Source organism: Mixophyes fleayi, chromosome 1, assembly GCF_038048845.1.
Source record: "Mixophyes fleayi isolate aMixFle1 chromosome 1, aMixFle1.hap1, whole genome shotgun sequence".
NCBI classification, from domain to species: Eukaryota; Metazoa; Chordata; class Amphibia; order Anura; family Limnodynastidae; genus Mixophyes; species Mixophyes fleayi.
Genome location: NC_134402.1, coordinates 384747082 through 384770710, shown reverse-complemented (window position 1 = coordinate 384770710; position 23629 = coordinate 384747082). Strand labels below are relative to the sequence as shown.

The window sequence follows — 23629 nt, the reverse complement described above, 5'->3', positions numbered from 1 at the left end:
GACACAGAGCTGCTATCTTACCATATATTATCCTAGCATTTAGCGCCATCTACTGTTCCAAAATAAGGCAAAGGTAACATTGTATCAAGAATATTTTTCATTACACATTATGGGCCTGATTCATTAAGGAAAGTAAAGCAAAACGAGTAACTTTGCACCTTGGCAAAACCATGTTGCATTGGAGGGAGAGGTAAATTTAAAATGTGGGGACAGATTTAGAGTTAGGGAAGGGCATGCCCTAGATCAACTTTACATTTCATTGTAAAAATAAAGTCATCAAGTATTTGTGTGCTACATGAAAAAACAGCCAGTATTTAACTTATGTGCAAAATAATAAACTAGTATGCACTCCTTGCATTGTAACATGGTTTTAACCAGGAGAAAACATACTCTTTTTTTGCCTTACTTTCCTTAATGAATCAGGCCCTATATTTTTATAGGGCCAGAGAAAATCAGTGGGAGTGATGGTGGCTGTACAAAATATGCACATGATAGTAAGGGTTAATAAATAACATGGTGTAAACAATACAAATATGTTATAAAGCATAGCAATTAGATTGTTTATTTTGACTAGTCTAGTGCTAGATGGACTAATGAATTAATGGTCTAATGAATTCATGTTTTCTAAAAAAAATACTAATATACAATGATGCTTAAAAACCACTTTTGCTCAATGTGGACAATTACACTACAAAATTCTATATATTCAGAAATTAGAGTGATATATGTGTAACTTTCTTGTCGGTAGTGTTACTGGATCTGTACAACTGTTTATTTCCAGTTTGGTAAGGAGCCGTTTGACACAGGAGACGAGAAAGGCGAGAAGCAGATGGGAGCAGGAGTGTGGAGAAAGACGAAGGGACAAGAGGGTGCCGGAGTGGTCGGAGAATGAAGAAAGGAAGGTGTGAGAGGGATGAATGTAAAAAGGTAGGTGCAGGAGGACAGAAAAGAGAAGGGACAGGTGGATGCAGGAGTGGCATTAGAAAGGGCAAGAGCATGTGCTGGAGGGGAGAATAGAGAAGGGCAGGTGTAGAAGGAGCGTATGAAGAAAGAAGAAGGGACAGGTGCAGAAGAGGTGGTAGAAAGGAGAAGGGAAGGTGTGGGAGGGTAGGAAGGAGAAGGGAAGGTGTGGGAGGGTAGGAAGGAGAGGGGAAGGTGTGGGAGGGAAGGAAGGAGAAGGGAAGGTGTGGGAGGGAAGGAAGCAAGGAGAAGGGAAGATGTGGGAGGGAAGGAATTAGAAGGGAAGGTGTGGGAGGGTAGGAAGGAGAAGGGAAGGTGTGGGAGGGTAGGAAGGAGAAGGGAAGGAAGGAGAAGGAAAGGTTTGGGAGGGAAGGAAGGAGAAGGGAAGGTGTGGGAAGGAAGGAAAAGGGAAGGTGTGGGAAGGAAGGAAGGAAAAGGGAAGGTGTGGGAGGGAAGGAAGGAAAAGGGAAGGTGTGGGAGGGTAGGAAGGAGAAGGGAAAGTGTGGGAGGGTAGGAAGGAGAAGGGAAGGTGTGGGAGGGTAGGAAGGAGAAGGGTTGGTGTGGGAGGATAGGAAGGAGAAAGGAAAGTGTGGGAGGGTAGGAAGGAGAAGGGAAGGTGTGGGAGGGTAGGAAGGAGAAGGGTTGGTGTGGGAGGGTAGGAAGGAGAAGAGCAGATGCAGGAGGGTAGAAACAAGAATGTTAGCTGCAGGAGGGGAGAAAGGAGAAGGGCAGGTGCAGCAAAAAAAAAAAAAACAGCACAAAGGTAGGAAATTCTGGCAGAGCCCCCCAAAATCCTGCACTGTATGCTGCAGCCTGATCAGCCTATTGGTTAATCAGGCCCTAAGTAACCATTCAGACTACATGTTTAGTTTCTGTTCAAGTGATCAGTATGTATAAACTAGTATACTGGGTTACAAAGTGGCACAAAGTGGTCAACTAACAAACCAGAAAGAGATTAAGTTTTATGGCAAGCAATTAAATATCAAGACAAAAACAGTGGTATCTACCTCTCATTTCAGACACACCAAGAAACTCAATTTGATGTGATATTTTGTACCACTGTGTTTTTCACTCTGTACAGGCTCAGTCTCAGAAAGTTGCAGGCAATTGGCTTTCGAACGTGTAAGTGAAAATGATTGAGCACATATATGGTTTAAGGGTTATATACTTACATACCTGGCATTCATCTTTTCCCAGACTATAGATCAGGAACCTTGCACACTGCACCTCAGGTACTCTACCATTGGAGGACATGACACAGAGGTGACCAATCTCATTGCTATGCTGTAAGGATCTTTGAAATGGAAACACCTTAAAATGATAATTTTACTTTATCAAGATAAAACCTATAATGTATTGTTAGATGTAATTTTAGATTGACTAAGTTTGTTTTACTGGACAACTGTTTATTGCAAGCAACTCAACTTTTGTCATGCTACCACCCTCATCCAGAAATCTATTGCCCCAACTATCAGCTCTTGTGCTACATGCGTCATAATAGGAATATACAATATGTGTGTTTAATAGTTGTTTTTTTTAATGGTCATATGCTGACAGGCATACATTGATAAAAACATGCAGTACAGAACAAGAGACATCCTTATGACCATGCCATTCTGTTGCCTTAGGCCAGGGACTATGCTACTTTACCATAAATCAGAGAATGGTAGTGTGGCCAGAAGGATTGGTGCAGTGAGACTGTCAGGGACATTAACAGAATGACCACACATGTGGCTAGGTTGTGTCCTCATTTTTATTGATTTATTTACTGGCTTTGTAAGATATTTAATGTGAGTTTAGGAAAAATTATAATTCTACTCTACATCAGTCAGCAGGGAAGGTCTGCTAAGAGTGGGTCTGGGAGGTCTGCACAATTCAGACTACAATGGCACAGCAGACCCTGCTTATATTAACATGCTATAACAGCATGCACCTTCTATGTTATTGGATGATTTGTTACTTTGTGGTGCTTATAGTGATGTACAGGAGGGTCTTTTGCACCTCCTGTGATTATTTGTATATGAAAGTACACTAATGTTTGGTTTGTTTTTCTAACATTTCAAGAAACACACACAACCTTAAGTGTCCGACTCAAATGCTGGTAGGTATGTAACTGCTCACGATGAGCCAAAAGTGCTGTCCTCACCATAGGATTATGGGTATATAGGCTGTGGGAGGATGTATATTGACAGTGAGACCAATTTAATGTCCATATGTCTGCTATGCCTAATGAACTGCACTCCCATATATGACATGATGCTTCTTCAGAAAACCCCCAGTGCTTCATTCTATTATTTGTGTCACATAACTCAGATACTATTTCGTTTTGATGTGTAACTCAATCATTTGAGACATCCGCATCACAATATCAGAAATCAGCAGATAAGCCTAATGGCTTGACTCACCTTCCCTTCGGTTTTTCCCTGTGTACCTACCTTGCCCACACCGTTGCCGAACCGGCTTGTCTGACAATTCTTCTCGTGCTTCGCTATCTGACTCGTGGAAGGACCGCGACCTGCATGTTTCCTGCAGCTGAGTCCATACCTCCTTGCGGGGGTCCCTGGTGAACACCACGTTAGATTCCGCACCTTCCTTCGAGTAGTGCCAACGATAGCAGGTACGCTAGACCCAGTCGTGACACACTCTGAATACAGAGTGTTAATTGCCTGGTGTGATCCACCTCTCAGTGGCCCTTGCAGTATACTTCCTACACTTGCCTAAGCACACCCATATTAAACAAACCACATCCGCAGATATTTTATCATGGGGACAGGTGAGGAGGAGGTCCTGGAATCCACCCAGCATTCTGGGTAGAGGGTGCATTGCGGTAGACATGAGTTCTTTATTATATTATAAAAATACCCAGACATACTTCAGTCCATAACAGAGAGGGGGGACTGAGTGAGGGGTCTAGAGGCCAAATCAACTACATTCCCTACTGGAAAGAAGTAGTAACAGCAGGGGGATAACCCCCATCAGTGGTACCCCAGAAGAGGCCATTAGGAGCCAGGGAAATGTTAAATGGAAAGAGTCCCAAATAAAAAGCCACCAGAAAGGTGTGAGTGTGGGAGAACACAGCATGGAAGAAAGGCGAGACAGAGCCCCAATAACCAGAGCTTCCTACCAGTGGAATACACCTAGGCAAAAAAATTAACAATAGAAACTGCTGCATGGATACCCTCAGTGTGTGGGAAATGATTTGCAGGGTACAAATCATTGTACCCTGCTGTTAGAGACTGTTAGAAGCTGCTGTTAGAGACTGTTAGATTGCAGGATGTGAATCTCTGGATAAATGGAATGGATAAAGCAGGAACAGTCTGATAATTTTGTACAGCAGCAGAGGGCGGACATTCCCAACATGGTCACTAGATAGAGTCCCTGGATATTAGACAATATTTATATTGCTGCGTGGAGATAGCCCTTTAGTGAGCGGAGCACTGACAGCAGTAGTGTGACAAAGGAGCACATTTACCAACAACCGCATAAAATGAAAAATATTGAACTATTTCTCATATTTATGAAAAAGCTTCAGTAGGGACAGTGGTCATGATAAACTGCTGTCCCTGTGAAGTTTAACACTTACCTTTTCACTGCCTGGTCACTGCGAAGAAACTTGCGAAGCCGGTATCTTCGTTGAACTCCTACTGCGCATGTTCGACCGAAAGTATAGAGCTTGCACACAGAGACTATACAAACGAGGAACTGTTATCATGTGAGAGGGAAGGATCATGTGATCCCTCCACACAAGCACTGTGCATCTCTGCTCTTCGGAGCAGAGCTGACAGCTAGGAAAGTTTGCTTTAGCTGGCGTACATTACAATAACAAGTTTCCGAAAATTACTCTTTTTTGGAACTTGTTAGGGAGCAGTCCCCATACTATTTTATGGGCAGTGCTCAGAAAACGAAATAGAATGCAAAGCAGCAGATATCCACGATATCTGCTGCGATGCAGCAATCAAAAATTTGAAGGATCCTTCAAATTGCGGCTGAATCACGGTAAGTGTCCTTTGGGGACATTACACTGCTTGATAAATAGGCCCCAAAGGGAGAAGAGAGTCCCTGATATAAAGGCTGATGTGTATGGAAGAGAGTCTCTGGTGACAGAGGTGACGTGAAAGATCTGTGAGGGTGTTCTCTCTCGCCCAGGGCACCAAAATCTCTTGAAAAAATACATACTCTTTGAAATGGGAGTATGCACTTCTAGGCACCGGAATACTCTCAATCATAGTTTTAATCCTAATCTTTGCAAAAACTCTCTTTAAAGGCCTCTTGTATGCAGAATGTGTGACATTGGGCTCCCGTCCAGGTTGGTCCAGGACAAATGCCGCTTTCCCCTTTTCCACTTTTTATTAGAATGACCCTGTGGTATTGTCTATGTTTAAGACACAATGCATATTATATTGATCTATATTTGTTGTGCTGTCAGGTCACAGTATTTACTCATGAAGAGTAATGGGTATCAATAAACGATAATAATGAAAAAGATAACATTCTGTCAATAAAAATTGAAATGTAAGGAAAGTACAAGCCAGGTTGGTTGCGTTCTGGCAGCGCGGTACAAAGGGAGATCCAAAGGGGTAGTCAAAAGGCAATCCGGGTCACGAGGGTCACAGGCAGACAGGCAATAATCAGGAGACAGACAAATTACTGGAACACTGAGGGAAACGCTGGAGGCAGGAATGGACCTGAAACTCTGGCACAGGAGAAGGGGCCAGGAGGGGTTTAAATAATGATTGAGGGCCAATGAGAGGTCAACACCGCAGCGCTTGCGAGTGTAGCGTCTCGTTGCCTAGCAACGGGGACGCTCAGAGATCTGTAGCCGGGTGGCCGAGTGGGCGGAAATGATGCGTCTGGTTGCCTAGCAACCAGACGCGCTAGAGCGGAGGTGCAGGCGGCCGTCCTGAGAGTCGCGGGCGGCGCCTGACAGAGTGTTTATTACTGGGTGCATTATTTCCATTCAACTTATTCAATTAGAAAACCAACATAACCATACACACTTTCTAATAAAGATGTGCCCACTTCATGGGGTAAACAGCAGCATTTTTGAGGCCCACAAATTGGGACAATCCCACCAAAATTGGGACTATTAAGAGGTATGTATACAGGATGAGAGACACTTTTACCATAAGATTGATCAATACCACGATTAGAAATAGTTGGCAGCTATATGAGGTGATGGGAAGTGGAGTTAATTACTAAAGTTATTTCACATAAAGCTGTGATGTAACTGCAGACTGCCCTACCCCCACAAACACTGTGTTGTGACAACAAGGAAAGCCAGAATGATGGTAAACAGTTAGTTATACTTCAGTATATATGAATATAGTTTGTATGTTCTCCCCATGTTTGCGTGGGTTTCCTCCGGGTGCTCCGGTTTCCTCCCACATTCCAAAAACTTACTAGTAGGTTAATTGGCTGCTATCAAATTGACCCTAGTCTCTCTCTCTGTCTGTCTGTGTCTGTGTGTGTGTTAGGGAATTTAGACTGTAAGCTCCAATGGGGCAGGGACTGATGTGAGTGAGTTCTCTGTACAGCGCTGCAGAATTAGTACCGCTATATAAGTAGCTGATGATGATATAGTTTTATTCTATTTCTTTATACAGGGAATCTGTCTGCTATCTGCAAAATATTTATTAGGTCATTTAGACCATGTGGCCATCCAACCAGTCATGTTATAGCCACCAACTATCTCAGTACAGTATGGAATTTTTCAATTTGTCACAAAAAAAACACCTGTTAATAATGAGCTGTGGTCTATTAATTGTCAAATTTAGTTTAATTATTCAGTCCATAGTTCAACAAATTATCAACTGTGCTAAACAAACACAAAATTAGACAACTGTCATCTAATCTTCAGCATATACAAAATGGTCTGATCGATTTTTAATAGATCTTTCTCAGGCACTACAGTACATTTGAAGTCACATACATGGCAATATCAGGCAATTTGCTGACAGGACCAGTGACATTGCAGACATATGTTTAATAATATAGACCACTGAATCCCTGAATTCTTGCTTTTCTGTTGCATTTAAATTATCTACAAAATTACTTAAGCACTATATTAATACATGTTATTTTATGCTCCCTTATTGTTGTTATCAAGGTACAAAATAATGTTCCCCTTGATTGAACAGTGCTGCTATAAAGGTTAAATATAATGGTATATGCAATAAAATAAACCTACTATAAATTACAGGACGATTACAGTTTATCAAGGAGTTCTGTGACCACATGCCCGCACTCCGTTCTGCACAAGATCTGCGTCTCTCATTCACCCTCATTACATCCTCCTATTCCCGGTTACAGGACTTTTTTCGGGCTGCACCCATTCCATGGAATTCTCTCCTCTCGCACAATAAGACTCTCCTCTGGCCTACAAACTTTCAAGCGTTCTCTGAAAACCCACCTCTTCAGACAAGCTTATAATATTCATCATCCACCCTCTTAACCTCACTACATTACCCTATTATCACCTGTTGCACAATTTCACACAAGACAACTACCCCCCGACCAACATTGTTGTGTGACAGGGTTATTTAGCTTATGAGTCACTTTTACCTTTGCAGTCTGGCTGGGCCGAAATGCAAAATGTAGACTTAACCTCATGTGTCAAACTCCCATTGTCCCATAGATTGTAAGCTTACGAGCAGGGCCTTCTCACCTCTTTGTCTGTTTTACCCAGTTTGTTTATTAGTTTATTGTGTTTGTCCCCAATTGTAAAGCGCTATGGAATATGTTGGCGCTATATAAATAAATAAATGATGATGATGATGATAAAGATTAATTGTACAATCATAGTCTTTAGATAATACTGCATCATTTCTGGTTTCTCCCTTGATGAGACCATTAGTTATTTGAATCTGTTCTACCAAAATAAAGTGATACAAGTTGTCTTGGCACTTTTGGACCGACTCATCAGCTTGTTGAGGGAATTGTGACAATCCACTGGCATTGCCATGTAGTTTTGTTCCTTTAAATTCGATCTCATAAGTGTGAGCTCCCTTCTTTGCAATCTGGCAGCTGTCATTGCAGGAACTCCCTTCTGATGACTGAATATAAACACAAGTGGTTCGTAGTCAGTGAACAATGCGAACTTCTGTCCATAAAGATATTGGTGGAATTTCTTTACTTCCCATACAAGACTTAAAGCTTTACCATTAATTTGTGTGTAATTACATTCATCCACTGTTAGGGATCTAGATGCAAATGTGATTGGCTGCTAACTGCCATCCGGTAGAGTATGTGATAATAAGGCCCCATTACACAAGGTGAGCCATCCCATGCCAACTTCATAGTAATGGGTCAAATTGCCTGAGGACTTCTTCTGATGTGATCAGTTTCTTTGTCTCTTGAAAAGCCATTTCACAATTTGTAGACCATTTGCATTTTTTATGGGGTAATAGTGTTGATATTTGAGGTAGAAATTTGTAACAATAATTAACTCGACCTAGATACCTGGCCAGATCTTTGACTGATGTTCCCCATTGCTCTGCACATGCAGACTTCCTGTTTCACTTACAGTTCACTAATGACATTAAACAGCGCCTGGTCAGCACTATAAAAGCCACCCCTCTTCAACTAAGCAAACGTTTGGTAATTGTGTTTCCAGTCCCTTGTTCTTTGATATTTATACTTGATTATTACTTACCGGTGTACTGACCCAGCTGGACACTTGGGCCACGCTACCGCATTAACCCTTGGAACTTTGCCTGTTATATATACTTACCTGTGTACTGACCTGGATTTACTACACTACTGCGCTAGCTCTTGAAACCTTGGCTGTGTTACTGCTTACCTCTGTACTGACCCGGCTTGACCCCTGAACCATGCAACCATATAAACTCTTAGTACTTACTATCTTACTGACAGCCTATGTACTGACCCAGTTTGAGTGTGTATGGCACTTTAGGAACAAATCCCTGCTACCATTTGCAGCAAAAGACACAATCAGCTATTGGTGGTTTCAGGCTAAGCCAGCACTTTGCTTTCAGCTGTTGGGATCCAATTATTAAAGTGCAGGTAATGAAATTTACTTTCTATAAGTGTGACATAGCCCATATTCATGTAGTCTCTGTGTTAGGAACCCGTCAGCCAGTACAGCAAAACCCAGAGTCTGCTCCGAACGTCTGGTGTTCACTGTTGCCCCTAGTGGTGGGGACAGGCTTGGCTGCAGACAAACAGAGGGTCGTGAGATGCGCACTGGCTGGGGAGAACCCAGGAATAGAGTTACCGAGGCCGTAGAGTAGAAAATGCAGGAGGGAGCCAGGAGAGACGCCGAGCGGATGGTGTCAGGATTGATATATCACTCGTGGCCGCTGGAATGAATAAAGGAACAGCTGATAGAGAAGTCCCCTGATACACAGCAACCTCTGTATCGGTGCTTGTCCGGAAAGGAACAGAACTTGCAGTGATAGGTAAAGATGATGGAACTGAACGTAGGCAGTTGCTAGGGGTAACTACAACCCACAGTACCGGTGAGAGTCCAGAGATTTTAGGAAAACAGTTCTTAGGCGGTTGCCAGCAGTAACTGCAACCCACAGTACCGGTAAGAGTCGGGAGATTTTAGGGAAACGGTTCTTAGGCAGTTGCCAGGGGTAACTGCAACCCACGGTACCGGTGAGAGTCTGGAGATTTAGGGGAAACAGTTCTTAGGCAGTTGCCAGGGGTAACTACAACCCACAGTACTAGTGAGAGTACGGAGATTTGAGGAAAACAGTTCTTAGGTGGTTGACAGTGGTAACTATAATTATAGGCACACAGTGATATATGTAACAGTCAAAAGTACCTGTGGCAAGGTTGAGTCCGGAGCCAGAGGAAGATAGTTGAAATCTGACCGCAGTGATGCTGCAGGGTCTGCGTCTTCGAATACAGGTAGGATGAGCAGAGGAGCTGCAGATCACGCCGGAGCCATGCCTGGGAGCACGACTTTAACGGGGTCCAGGATCCAGGAGATAGCTGACTGGAACTGGTGAGTAGATAGTAGAATAGTCAGGAACCGAATCAGGTCTGGTACACGGGAAATCCACACAGGAGAAGAGTCAAAGCATAGCAGAGTCGGTACACAGGGAAATCCAATGAAGAGTAGACAGGAACGGTGACGGTCGGGTAAACGGGGATACAACTAGCCGGCAAGAAACAACAGGAACAGGTAACAAGGAAAACACAAGGGAGCAGAACACTATGGTAAACGTATTACCGGCAATCCTGCAGAGGATTAGCCGGCTATTTAAGGAGAGCAGAACCAATGGGCTGCAGGTGATAATGAGGAAGCCAGGTGAGTGGACTAAGAGAAACAGGCTGGCCAGGTGAGGCATTACATAGAAATTACAGCATGAATTGAGGGCAGATTCTGACAGAGAACAGACCTAACTGACCCTATCTAATCTATCTAACTAATCTATCTGCCTATCTGATCTACCTAAACTAATCTATCTAATCTATCTAAGAACTAAACTAACTACCTATCTAAATACCCAGCCAGTGGCTATCTAACTACCTACTTACCTATCCCTATCTATTTATCTATCTATCTATCTATCTAGTTTCTCTGACAGAGAGCACCGGGCAAGTCATAACACTCTGGAGTACACTGACCGTTGATCCATGGTTCTTTGCCAAATTCCTGGATCTGAAGCTATTCCAAAGACAAGATGGTTGCATTGAAATAAACCTTTGTGTTTGTTGAGGAGTGTCAAGTTTTTATTTGACATGTATCTTCAGCTTCCTTTAGTAAATAGGCTTGTGCCAAATCTCTTTTAGTATAGTATTCTTCTCCAGAGCTGCAAAGATGTTCACAAGCTTTGGTAGCGAATATTGTGCAGTTTGCAGCGTTGAAATGTTTAAAAGCCTCTGTATATGCAAATGCATCATTCTTTATCTTTCTTAAATACGGTAACTATAAGTGTGGCCCACTCACTGCATTCTATTAGTGACAAAATTCCTGAATTTTCTAGCTTCGTCAGCCCTGCCTCAAAGATTGATTGAATATGGTATAGGCCTTGCTTTGTGAAATTTTGGAGTAGTTTTTTTTCCTCTAATAAAATGCTGGCTTTCATTTTTTTGAGTATACATATACATCTTTCAAATATGGCTTGTGCATCATGTAACAATTGATTTAAATCTTAATAGCAGAGTCACTATTTGATAATTTAGATGTTGATGATACCTTCAATGTTTTAACAGACTGCTAGCCAACTTGAATCTTTCTTTAATTTTCATTGCCAAAAATTTTGGGTCTGTGCACATATTCACACACACAAAATCAACTTCCTAGAGATACACATCTTTTCCAGTATATGTTTTCCAAAATACAGAGGCTTTTTGTACTGGAATTTCCGCAAATGACTTGTAATACTTTTTTGCTGTAATAACTGAAAGGGTGGCTGCTGTGTGCAGTTCCAATTTTAACTTCACTCCCACCATTTCAGATGTGATCCACATTACTTGGCTATCTGCAGCCGTTATATGGTGCAATTCAAGACAGGATAATATTTTTCTGTTTCCTGACTGTCAGAGCCATTGTATTTCACAGCAAAAAGCAAGTTCATCACTGAGCTTCGAATTAGCCCCAATTCCCAAAAAATTATAATATAGTTAGGTACCTTTGATGTAAAGTGCAGATTACAAACACTTTGTGCAATACTGATGAAACAGCAGCAAAGTGGAAGGTAATACATATACACGTCTATTTAGACATCCATGCTTACATTACTTCTGCAAGTAACATTGTTCTTTGTTAATAAAACCGTTGTCTTTATACAGTTCAATTTTTTTTTAAATAATCCCTCCATCATTTTTTGGATGTTGATAGTAGGATCAGGTGGAGTTACAGCAGAGGTGTCACTAATTCTGAACAATTATTTTACAGAAGACAAGACCTAGGGGTAAATGTATGAAAGTCCGATTTCTGCAAGTCGCCGGAAATCGGCGACTTTGCAGCTAAAATTTAAAGCGGCGATGGATTGTAAAGGCAAATGACTTGCAGAAATCGGACTTTCATACATTTACCCCCAGATGTCAAAATGTTGTGCTGAGTCATCTGCATCAACAATGGGTGTCTAAGATTTTTGCAAAGCACACAACAGTATATAGCACATGTAGGTAACATTGGCACACAGCGGTAGCTGAAAGAAAAAGTTGTGCAAGATGAAATTGCCCTTGGGCCCTCCCAACCACCCTTATGTAGGATCTTAAAAAGGACATGCACACTTTAACAAACCAAGCACTTCAGCGACAAGGAGTGCCACTTTTGTGGCTGATGTGCTTGGTTTGATTAGGCCCCCACATAACAAGCTAACAATGGGCTTAAGGCACCTAAGGTAACAGTGCTGTTAATGAACTCTACTGTGGCAAGATGTTGTTGTCATCATCCTCAGCCTCATCCTCACCCTCATCAGTTTGTATGTCATTTGTATGACATTATTAATTCATCACCGCTGGAATCCACCATTACAGAAGTCTCAGTATTTTGATTTAATTGGCGGGAAAGGCCTCTTCTTAATGGAAATTAAACATCATCTTTGCCTCATTTTGAGGAAGTAGCCTGCTATGCCGATCTCTGACACGGTTCCCGATTGTGCTGAAAACTCTTTCCGAGTACACACTGAAGGGTGGGCAGCTTAAGCAGTGCAAAGCGAGGTGGTACACAGGTCTCCAAATTCCCTTTTTTTTCCTCCCAATATGTAAAGGAACTGCTGATTTTTGAACAATTTTTGCAGTGTGGCAGGGCGCATTATCCTGCTAAAAGAGCCCACTGCCTTTAGAGAATTTGTATGATCTGTCCAGTTGCGCCCCTATGGCTCATGGGTAAATTAAGTGGGCCCCCTTATTGTATCTGTGTGGTCATTCATGCATGGGTATATTAGATCCATAATACTGACCAAGTTTAGCACATATGCTGTAATTTGTGTTGTACTCATATGGATAATTCTCCTGATTCTGATTGAATTATACTTGTAATTGCTTCTCTTTTATGTTTTCTTTATTTTGTATGTTTGTATTTTTTTTTAATCTGAAAAACCAATAAAAATACTTGAGTAAGAAAAAAGTGCACACTTTGCAACACATTAGCTAAACCTTATCAATTTCAACATATAAAATAAAAATCCATGTTACTAATAAAACAATGTAAATAGATGACCGGCACGGACACAGAAAGGAAGCACTGTACACTAGCACTCTGCTCTCCGCACTTGTGTTATGACTGCACACAGGATCACTGGGACGGGAGAGTAATCCCAGCCCAGGCTGCGGTGTGATTGGTGTCAGCAGTGGGAGTGTAGTCACAGCTCCATCCAGTTACATGGTGCACATGTCATATCGGAGGTGTGGTTCATTCTCTGCACTGAGCGTCCTCTCCTATTCCCTTGGCCGGTTATAGAGAGCAGCACTGGGCTGTATCATTGTGCTGGTGCACCGCACATATGCTGCACACAATGTGGCCCCGGTGGGCTCTCCTGAGAGGCTGCTCCAAGGGGTCTCTCCGGCGACTCTACCACGGAGACAGAGTGGCCACAATCGGATCCAGACCCGACACTAGCTCCCCCGCTTACCAGGTAGGCCTGACAGGCTGTCAGGGTCAAACAGACAGGGCTGTGTGCTGTGTATCCAGCCTCCATGTCCTGACACTGCTGTTCAACCTTCCCCTGAGAGAGGTCTCCTCAAAGAAATGGAACCGTGGGTTTAAAATCTGGTGTAAGAACGTTTCCACATAATCACACACACACACACACACACACACACACATATATATCTTATTGTCTCAAATATACAATGGTCAGGTCACATGAGTTTGTTGTTATTCTCTTGATTAAACTGTAATAGACTACAGGCATATTTGACAACTCCATAATTCCCAGGGTTAAAGATTTGTCCTTGGAAAATGCAACTAGTTTTCAAATGTAATCAAATGTACAAGATAGAGTTCTCAGTCTGTCATTATTCAGTGTGTTTTGTAGGTTAATGATCCGCATAAAAACTATGGTTGGTGAACATGTCATGATTGAGGTTGCAGGGCACCCAGGTAGGTCTGCACAGACCTGCTTACTCACACCTGACCAACAGCAAATGCTGGCAATTATGACATAGGATATACATATTTTATTAAGTGTATTGCATTTTTAAAAAAAAAAAAAAAAAAATAGGGGACATTTACTACTGTAAAAGAAAGAGGTGGTGTTGCCAGCGGCAACCAAACACATTTTCATTCTTCTAAAATGCTATAGAAAATGTTAAAATCTGTTTGGTAGCTATGCCCTCGACTGTGTTTACACATGTACTACCGCCATCTACATTTTTAATTTACTGAAAACCCTAAAATACTAGCGGTCTATTAATATTTTTCTATAGCTTCATCCAGTGATTCACTTGAGCTGTTTATTTTATAGGAATATATTGGGCCTGATTCATTAAGGAAAGTAAAGCAAAAAAAATGAGTAACTCTGCACCTTGACAAAACCATGTTGCATTGGAGGGGGAGGTAAATTTAATATGTGGGGACAGATTTATAGTTTGGAAAACGCATGTTCTAGATCAACTTTAAATTTCAGTGTAAGCATAAAGCTAGCAAGTATATGTGTGCTACATAAAAAAAACAGCCAGTATTTAGCTTATGTGCAAAATAATATTCTAATATACACCCCTTGCATTGTGACATGTTTTTGTCTAGGAGAAAAATTCCTTTTTTTTTTTTTTTTTTACTTCCTTCCTTAATAAATCGGGCCAATTGTCTCCAAATAACAAATATGCAATGGATTTAATTTCATTTTACTTTATCTAATTAGGAAAGCTATGAGAGAATGAAAGCACTAGTAGCAGATCTCAAGGAAAAAGCAGAAAAGATACGTCTTGGTAAGTAACCCCATAGTTAGCCAATATATAAATGTAGCTTTTGCCATTTACCTGACTTTGGCATAATAGAAGAATACACTCTTTATCATATCTAAAACTATTCTTAGCTACAATATACAATTTAAGTGAAACTGGTTTTCCCCTGTATCAGATCTCACTAGGACACGAAGATGTGGGAGTGACTTCAGCTATCTAAAGAAAGGCCAATTACAAACGGCAAGAGATTGCAGTGTCTTATTTGTCCTCCTGCTTTCACGTCTTGGCTATTTAAAGTTGATAAACAAAATTGATTTGCAGTTTCTGTGCTACAGAATCGGCAGAGCCCTGGGAAATGTTGTTTCATGTAGCAGACTCTGGCTAGTGAAAGGGGAACTTTAATAGAATCTTTTACTTAGGTTGTAGTGTAGCTGCAATAGAGCTGCTGTGACATTCCATGTTAGCAGAGAACATTATATTTTACCTACATTTTTTATATATGGAAATGAAAATTTTAGGTTTTAATGTACCTGCTGTGGTCTTTGCAAAAACCTAACAATAATAGTACAGCCTGACTAAATGCCCAATTGTAGTGTATAGTTATTAACACATATACAATTGTTGGGATGAATCGGTTAAAAAAGCTGTCCTCATGTGTCATAAAACTTTGGGCATTATTTAAATTGGCTGTTACGTGGGCAGAACTTCTGTGACACTATTGTCACATGCTCATTCAGAGCCAATGTTTTGAAAGCTGGCAGTGTGATAATATTCCAGGGAGTTTGTCAGGAGCACACTGAGCATGCTCCTGCCAGTATATGGGCTGTTCACATCTCATTAATACTCATGATTATTCATAGCTGCCCAGGAAATGGATAACTTCATGTAGGCATACAGAAATGTGAATATAGAAGAAACTATACAGCTATAACACAGTAAAAGTAAATATGTGTAGTTAAGTGATGACTACTCGGTTATCTGTTGTATGTGTAGGTGACATCTATGGTTTAAATAATTGTTCTTTCTTCCGCTCATTTCATTTATTGGTTTGTACATAACTTTCTGCAGTTTTTATTTAATACATTGCTTTACCTTTCTGGTCTCCTCCTGTGCTGTACAGCCATGCTTTTATAACATCAGAAGGGCTACTTATTTTTGTTGTCCATGGATAAGACACAACTGTATGGAGCTTTCTGTATGGGATACAGTTGTGTATATAGAGAGCAGCTGCAGTGTTTACATGTGGCAGGGGGTAGTGTTTTTTTTTGTCATTTACTGTAGGTACAAGGATTGCTTTTAAGACCTTAGCAAGAAAATGGCTTGTGTGACAAGATGCACTATAGGAAGCACTACATATGTTTAAAGTGATGTATTGCAGGTTAAAGCAGCAATCACATGAAAAAGAAATAGGTGTATTTTTTTTAACATAAGTAACATTTTCCCTTGTTTTTTTGTTAAGGTTGCATTTAATGAGTTACGATTCTGGACTACCATGGCAACCACAGTCACATACCACGTGATGTAGGGAGAGAGAGGCTTTGGAATGCCTCTCTGAGCTCTGTCTGCACTGTGACTGCCTCCTTCTCTCCTCTCTGCCATGCTGAGAGCTGTGAGTTGGTGTCATTGTAGCAGTCTGACTGTGTCTGTGTCTGGCACTCATTTTTCTTTGCCAACCAGAGAGTTTTTGAAAAGGAGATAATGATTTGTAGCAAGAAAAAAAAAAAGATTGCTGTTTGCAATGGGATTGCTGCTGTAAGATCTTTAGTGGTATACTTATGGCACAATTTTCTACTACCTTTGTATTTACTAATATATCATATTTTGCTAATCAGACTCCACAGTTCCAACATTAACTTTGTTCTAAATAACTTTGCTTTCTACCTCTTTTAATTGAGCACACTAATATCATTGGTTAATTAACATGTTTTGTTATTGTTGTTACAGGAGGGGGGGAAAAAGCCAGAACACTCCATACCTCAAGAGGAAAACTATTACCGAGAGAACGAATTGACCGACTTATAGATCCTGGGTATGCAACGTTTTTTTTTAATTCAAAAAAAGTTCTGGTGATAACTTTTCCTATTAGAGGTAATTTGTCTATGTGACATCTCATTGTAACCCAAAAATGAATTATTTTGCTGTAAAGAGCAGTAAAACTGAGCTGTACAATGTAGAGACTAAAACTACTTCTAATTTTATATATTTAATCTAATTACCTCTTGGTCATTGTAGATCGATTGCTGAATATCACAGTAATACAATGTGCAGTCTTTCTTGTTGGAGAATGCAGCCTTATTACACGGATGTTGGAAACCCCAAAATGCCTTCTAAAACCTGGTGATTTAGTTAATCTTCCGTGTGCTTCTGCTTTATGGAAATACATTGTTACAAGTGTCTTTCCTAAAGCATATTAAAATTCCCTGCAAAACATATTTCTGCCAGCAGATGGCACCTCAACACCGTCTTACTTCACAAGTCAGAGGAATGAAAAGAATACAGTGCATGTATACTGTGCTGTGTGAATTAAATTACTCTACTCGTCTCCCAGCTTAAATAAATTAAATGGCAGCATCTGTGGTCTGAGTGAATGTAACTGTCCCACGGCACAGGGCTGGTGGAAACGTACTTTATCTAAAATGTGAAAGTTGCTTGTTATGTCAAAATCTGTTTACCTGTTCATGAGAGGGTGTGAACTTGCAGACTCTCTCCTAGACTTAAATTCATGCAACTTTCCTTCTTTTAAATTCGGTGCTTTTTGTGTATTTCTTCTCTCTCGTATGTTATTTTACAGCCTATTTTGCTCGTTGTTGTACATAAATCGTTCAAGTCGGTTAATAGGTTGAATTGCTGTACAGGGTACTTGCCTGTCCTTCTGTTACCTTCACAGCCTTAGGGCTAGATTTACTAAGCTGCGGGTTTGAAAAAGTGGGGATGTTGCCTATAGCAACCAATCAGATTCTAGCTTTTATTTATTTAGTACCTTCTACAAAATGATAGCTAGAATCTGATTGGTTGCTATAGGCAACATCCCCACTTTTTCAAACACGCAGCTTAGTCAATCTAGCCCTTAGTGTTATTGTTATCTTGTCTATTTCTGGAATATCACCAAAGAAATAACAGTGCATTATACAGACTCACCACATAACATTGGGTTGGATTTCCCTTCAGTGCCATAAATGCAACTTCAATTGTTTATGGAACACTATGGAATTTTCAAAATTATAAATAAAATCTCCAGATTATTCATCAAGGGAAGAATAGTATGTGGAAATTCGTTTCATCTCAATCCCTATTTTATAGCTCCATTTCATTTAATTTTGGTTTGTGTTTCGTTCTGATGTTTCACTCCTTTAGAATGTTTCCTTCTGGTCATAGACAAAACTTTTTCTAGGTTAACAACAATAGAAGTGACACCCACAGTTTATATTGGCCAAAAAGTCCATTTGCTATTGAGGACAAGCATATTAAAAGGTTCAATATACACCGATCAGCCACGACATTAAAACCACCTGCCTAATATTGTGTAGGTCCCCCTCGTGCCGCCAAAACAGCTCAGACCTGTTGAGACCTGGGGCTAGATTTATTAAACTGCAGGCTTGGAATGGTGGGGATGTTGCCTATAGCAACCAATCAGAATCTAGCTGTGATTGGTTGCTATAGGCAACATCCCCACTTTTTCAAACCTGCAGCTTAGTAAATCTAGCCCTTGGACTCCACAAGACCTCTGATGGTGTCCTGTGGTATCTAACACCAAGACGTTAGCAGCAGATCCTTTAAGTTCTGTAAATTGAGAGATGGGGCCACAATGACTCTCACTTGCTTTTCCCACAGATGCTCGTATTGAGATCTGGGGCATTTGGAGGCCAGGTCAACATCTTAAAATTATTGTCTTACTCCTCACACCATACCTGAACAATTTTTGCAGTGTGACAGGGGGCATTATCCTGCCAAATGAGGCCACTACCATTATTGAATGGCAGGTGCCATTGTAACAAGATAATCAATGTTATTCACTGCACTTGTCAGTGGTTTTAATATTGTGGCTGCTCGGTGTAATTAACAAGTGATAAAGTACATTGTGATTTTTGTTTGAGATATAACATACTGTACTAAGATTGTATGGTTCATAGTTTTCCTTTAAAAGATATGTATAATTTGTATTTCAAACTTTTTGTTTTAAATGGACACAAGTGATAAATACAGTCAAAGCACAAACACAAAGAAACAAGCCCGCATTTTGTTAAAAAAAAGCAGAAAATAAACAAGTGATCGAGGAACTGAAACGCAAGTTACGGTGAGAGTGGGGATAAGTATCGTGGAACGGATAGTAATATTAGTCATAGATCGGGGGAAGTGGAGATTAATGTTCCAGCTATGTGGAAAGGCAAGGTTGAGGGAAGAGGGGGGTATTTGATAGGTTAAGTGTTAGGTGTGGGAAGAACGGTTTTCCCCTTCTCTGATGAGCCCTGGGGCACAAACCTGTTTAAAGAGATCAAACCTGTTGTGAAGATGATACGTGAAGGATGGAAGTTCCGCCTGTTTCCAGTGGGATACATTGGTTGATTTTGCTACTGCTAGTATGTGAAAGGTCCATTTATGGAGTGAGTAGTTTAGGTTTTTGGGGACGGTAAGATAGAAGAAAGATCCACGGATCTTCAGAAATCAGGAAATCCATCATAGAATTGTAGAGCCTGTGGATCTTGTCCCAGAACAAGGAGATTTTGGAACAGGTCCTCCATATAAGACTGAAGGTTCCCCTGTGACCGCAGTGCCTCTAGCACGTCCGTTCAGATCAGGGTAATATCTTCTTCAGTTTATCGGGGGTGTAGTACCACATGTGGTACACTTTAGATGCTGTTTCCTTGATCAGAGTCAAAATTGAGGTGCTGGATAGTCTCTCCCTGATCTCCTGCCAGCATTCCTGCTCAGACGGGGGACTCAGATTCATGTCTGCAGTGGAGTTCTGATGTTTAAACATAAAAGAATGTTGTGAATTGAAGAGATCATGTGCCCCTCCTGAGGGGGGTACTTAGGCATATCTTTTTAATGGGTGAAAGTGGGCAAATGACATTATGGAGTGGTATTAGTGGGCAAGATGCTTGACCTGGAAATACTCAGTCTGTAATTTGATGAGGGTATTTTTGTTGGATGAAGTCCAACTGTATGAAGTGAGCTGTATTAGGAAAGTGAGAGATAAAATGAATACCAATGCAGTCCACTGCCCAGAGAACCCCAGTAGGGTGGCCTGGGGGAAGTATGGGTTCTCCCATACCGGGTAATTGGCAGATGAAAGGATAAGTTTAGGTATACAACATCCTACACTTTCAGGGCCTGAGTCATTAAGGAGGGTACAGAATAAAAAATTTGTAACTTTGCACCTGGGTAAAACCATGTTGCATTGGAGGGGGAGGTAAATTTAAAATATGGGGACAGATTTTTATCTGGGTTAGGGTATGTCCCAGGTCAACTTTATATTTCAGTATACAAATAAAGCTATCAAGTATTTGTGTGCTAGGTGAACAAACAGCCAGTATTTAACTTATGAGCAAAATAATAAAGGTTAATAATCATGGCCTTGGCCTTATCTGTGTGGAGTTTGTATGTTCTTCCTGTGTTTGCGTGGGTTTCCTCCTGGTGCTTCGGTTTCCTCCCACACTCCAAAAACATACTAGTAAGTTAATTGGTTGCTATCAAAAATTGACCCTAGTGTCTCTGTCTCTCTCTCTGTGTCTGTGTGTGTGTTAGGGAATTTAGACTGTAAGCTCCAATGGGGCAGGGACTGATGTGATCGAGTTCTCTGTACAGCACTGCGGAATCAGTGACGCTATATAAATAAATGATGATGATAATAAACTAATTTGCACCCCTTGCATTGTAACATGGTTTGTCCCAGAGAACATTTACCCTTTTTTTTTTTGCCTTACTTTCCTTAATAACTCAGGCCCTCATTGTGAATATGAGGGTAGGTAACAGGCTGTGGGTTGATATATCTGTGGGGGCTTGTGAAGTCCCCAAGGGAAGGAGAAGGATATTGGAGCTAAAGCCATAGTTTCTATGTCTACCCAAGTGAGTGTATCAGGGAGAGTGAAAGCCACTGTGAACTGTGCTTGGTCTGTAGCCCAGTAGTGGAGCTTTGTTTCGGGAAACTGATTGATTTCTTAGGGATCAATTGTTTCATTCATGGGGGGTTCCCATTACATATAAATTTAGAGAAAATCTTTTGAATCTCGGCAAACAGAGTGCGGTACTGCCATCGGAAGAGTCTGGAAATAGTTCCTACCCAGCCACGATGTTATCAAGAACGTCCATCGCCGGTGTGAGCCCAGCGGTTGGGTAAGGGAGAGTAGGATGTCATCCGCAAAGAGGGAGATTTTACACTATGAATCTCCCAGTCTCACTCCCTGGACAGGACCCTCATCATACAAAATTAGTATTTTGGGGCGTGTAGTTATGTATCATTGTATTTGGCAATCTTTAGTCTCAAATGTAAAGACCTTCACAAATGACGTTGCCTTGAACAAAAAAACAGCAAATGATTTTATCATATTTTTCAGATCCCCCTTCCTAGAATTCTCTCAGTTTGCCGGTTACCAGTTGTATGGTAATGAAGATGTTCCAGCTGGAGGTGTTCTTACAGGCATTGGTCGTATATCTGGGTAAGAGGATACCCAAGAGTCTCGATTGAGACAAAGGATTTGTAGTTAAGGACTAACATTGCATTTATGAGATAAGAAGGATAAATACACTTTAAAAAATTTGCTGTAACTATATTTTACAGAATGTGTGTGACCTTATGTAAATATTACAGTGTAATGTTTAAGTATGACCCCCTGGACGGTGACCGGTGGTGTTAACAGTGTGATGCCCAGCCTTGTGCTGAGGCCCCTACCTATCACCCTGAAGCCAGGTGGTGGGTGGTCCTAGTGATGCCCCCCAGACTAATGCTGGGGTCCCTATTCACTCCCCTCTGGTGACAGATGGAGGACAAAATTCTGAACCTCATAGGTGGCACTGATTTAATTCTCCAGGGTTTTCCTTGTGCCTTTGTAAGATGGGCAGGATTATATAACTGTGTCTCTCCAGCTGTTGAATGTGTGAGTTTCATATGGAGATGCTGAGCTGCAGTATTGCAGTATATTCCAGTGTTGTAGGGACTGCAGAGCGGCACAACTAAGTAAGATGCTGGTCTGAGATGGCACCGCTGGCATTGCATTTTAATAAAAGGGATGATTGGGTTTTTTCAACAAAACAGTGGTAATCTATTGTATCATTGTTGTAAGAGGACTCATTTATGTGAGTATTAGCACCATCCTGCACCTAATGTCAGTGATTATTTTGTTTTACTTTTCTCCTCTAACTGCTTATTCTAAAATAGTCTTAGGGGCATATTCAGTTGTCCGCGTTACTCGCAAAAGTAACACGACTTGCGCACTATTGCCGTTATTACAGTACCTTTAACGCTGGCTTGCAGCTGGCAGCTCAGGGAGCTGCGAGTTGAAATCCGGCTTAGAATTACCGTAATACCGCTAATACTCTTAACGCTGCATTACTTTTGCGATTAACACAGGCAATTGAATATGCCCCTTATTATGAGTTTTTGTGTTATTAGCATTGCATGACACCAACATGTGTTAAGTTTACGGCCTCTCTTCCTCACAGCATAGAATGCCTGATTATCGCCAATGACGCAACTGTGAAAGGCGGCACCTACTACCCTATCACCGTTAAGAAGCACCTCCGAGCGCAAGAGATCGCTATGCAGAACCACCTGCCTTGTGTTTACCTGGGTAAGGTCTAGCACAGTCCCTGTTCACATATATATATATATATATATATATATATATATATATATATATATATATATATATATATATATATATATATATATATATATATATATATATACATTGTGTATGTATGAGTTCACCTCAATCTAAACCAGTGTTATGAGATTTTAAGTATTAATTATAATTATTGATTGATTGGGCAGCACGGTGGCTAAGTGGTTAGCACTTCTACCTCACAGCACTACCTCACAGCACTGGGGTCATGAGTTCAATTCCCGACCATGGCCTTATCTGTGTGGAGTTTGTATGTTCTCCCTGTGTTTGCGTGGGTTTCCTCTGGGTGCTCCGGTTTCCTCCCACACTCCAAAAACATACTGGTAGGTTAATTGGATGCTAACAAATTGACCCTAGTCTCTCTGTCTCTCTGTCTCTCTGTCTGTCTGTCTGTCTGTCTGTCTGTCTGTCTGTCTGTCTGTCTGTCTGTCTGTCTGTGTCTGTGTGTGTGTATATTAGGGAATTTAGACTGTAAGCTCCAATGGGGCAGGGACTGATGTGAATGAGTTCTCTGTACAGCGCTGCGGAATTAGTGGCACTATATAAATAAATGCTGATGATGATTATGATGAATTATCACCTCACTATGCCTCCCTGTTCACTTGCCATACCCATACCCATACTCTCACCTCGCCCAACTTCACACTCCTGTCCCCGCACTCCCCCGCGCACCGCTAACCTTGCCAACCTTATCCCCATCTCCCCTCTCCCCTCCCTCCCTTTCTCCTGTGCCCTCTGGAATGCTAGATCCGTCCGCAACAAACTCCCCTCTATCCATGACCTCTTCTTATCTAACTCTCTTAACCTTCTTGCCATTACCGAAACCTGGCTCACTGATTCAGACACTTCCTCCCCTGCCGCTCTCTCCTATGGCGGCCTCTCCTTCACCCACTTTGCCAGACCTGGAGACCGCCCAGGCGGTGGAGTGGGCATTCTCCTATCCTCCACCTGTACTTTCAGACTAATTCCTCCTGAACCCTCCCTCTCCTTCTCCTCTATTG

The 23629-nt window shown here is 41.3% G+C and overlaps 1 protein-coding gene across 1 annotated transcript in view; it reads left to right on the top strand.

The window, feature by feature from the left end:
* The first annotated feature begins 13295 nt into the window (after positions 1-13295).
* The window catches only part of MCCC2 (methylcrotonyl-CoA carboxylase subunit 2), a 57833-nt gene continuing 47499 nt past the window's right edge, over positions 13296-23629 (top strand). The window contains exons 1-5 of the mRNA XM_075180014.1: positions 13296-13517; positions 14745-14811; positions 16732-16816; positions 21342-21443; positions 22447-22574. Of these exons, the coding sequence (XP_075036115.1) occupies positions 13386-13517; positions 14745-14811; positions 16732-16816; positions 21342-21443; positions 22447-22574 (514 nt within the window). The 5' untranslated portion in view covers positions 13296-13385. The remainder of the gene's footprint in view (positions 13518-14744; positions 14812-16731; positions 16817-21341; positions 21444-22446; positions 22575-23629) is intronic.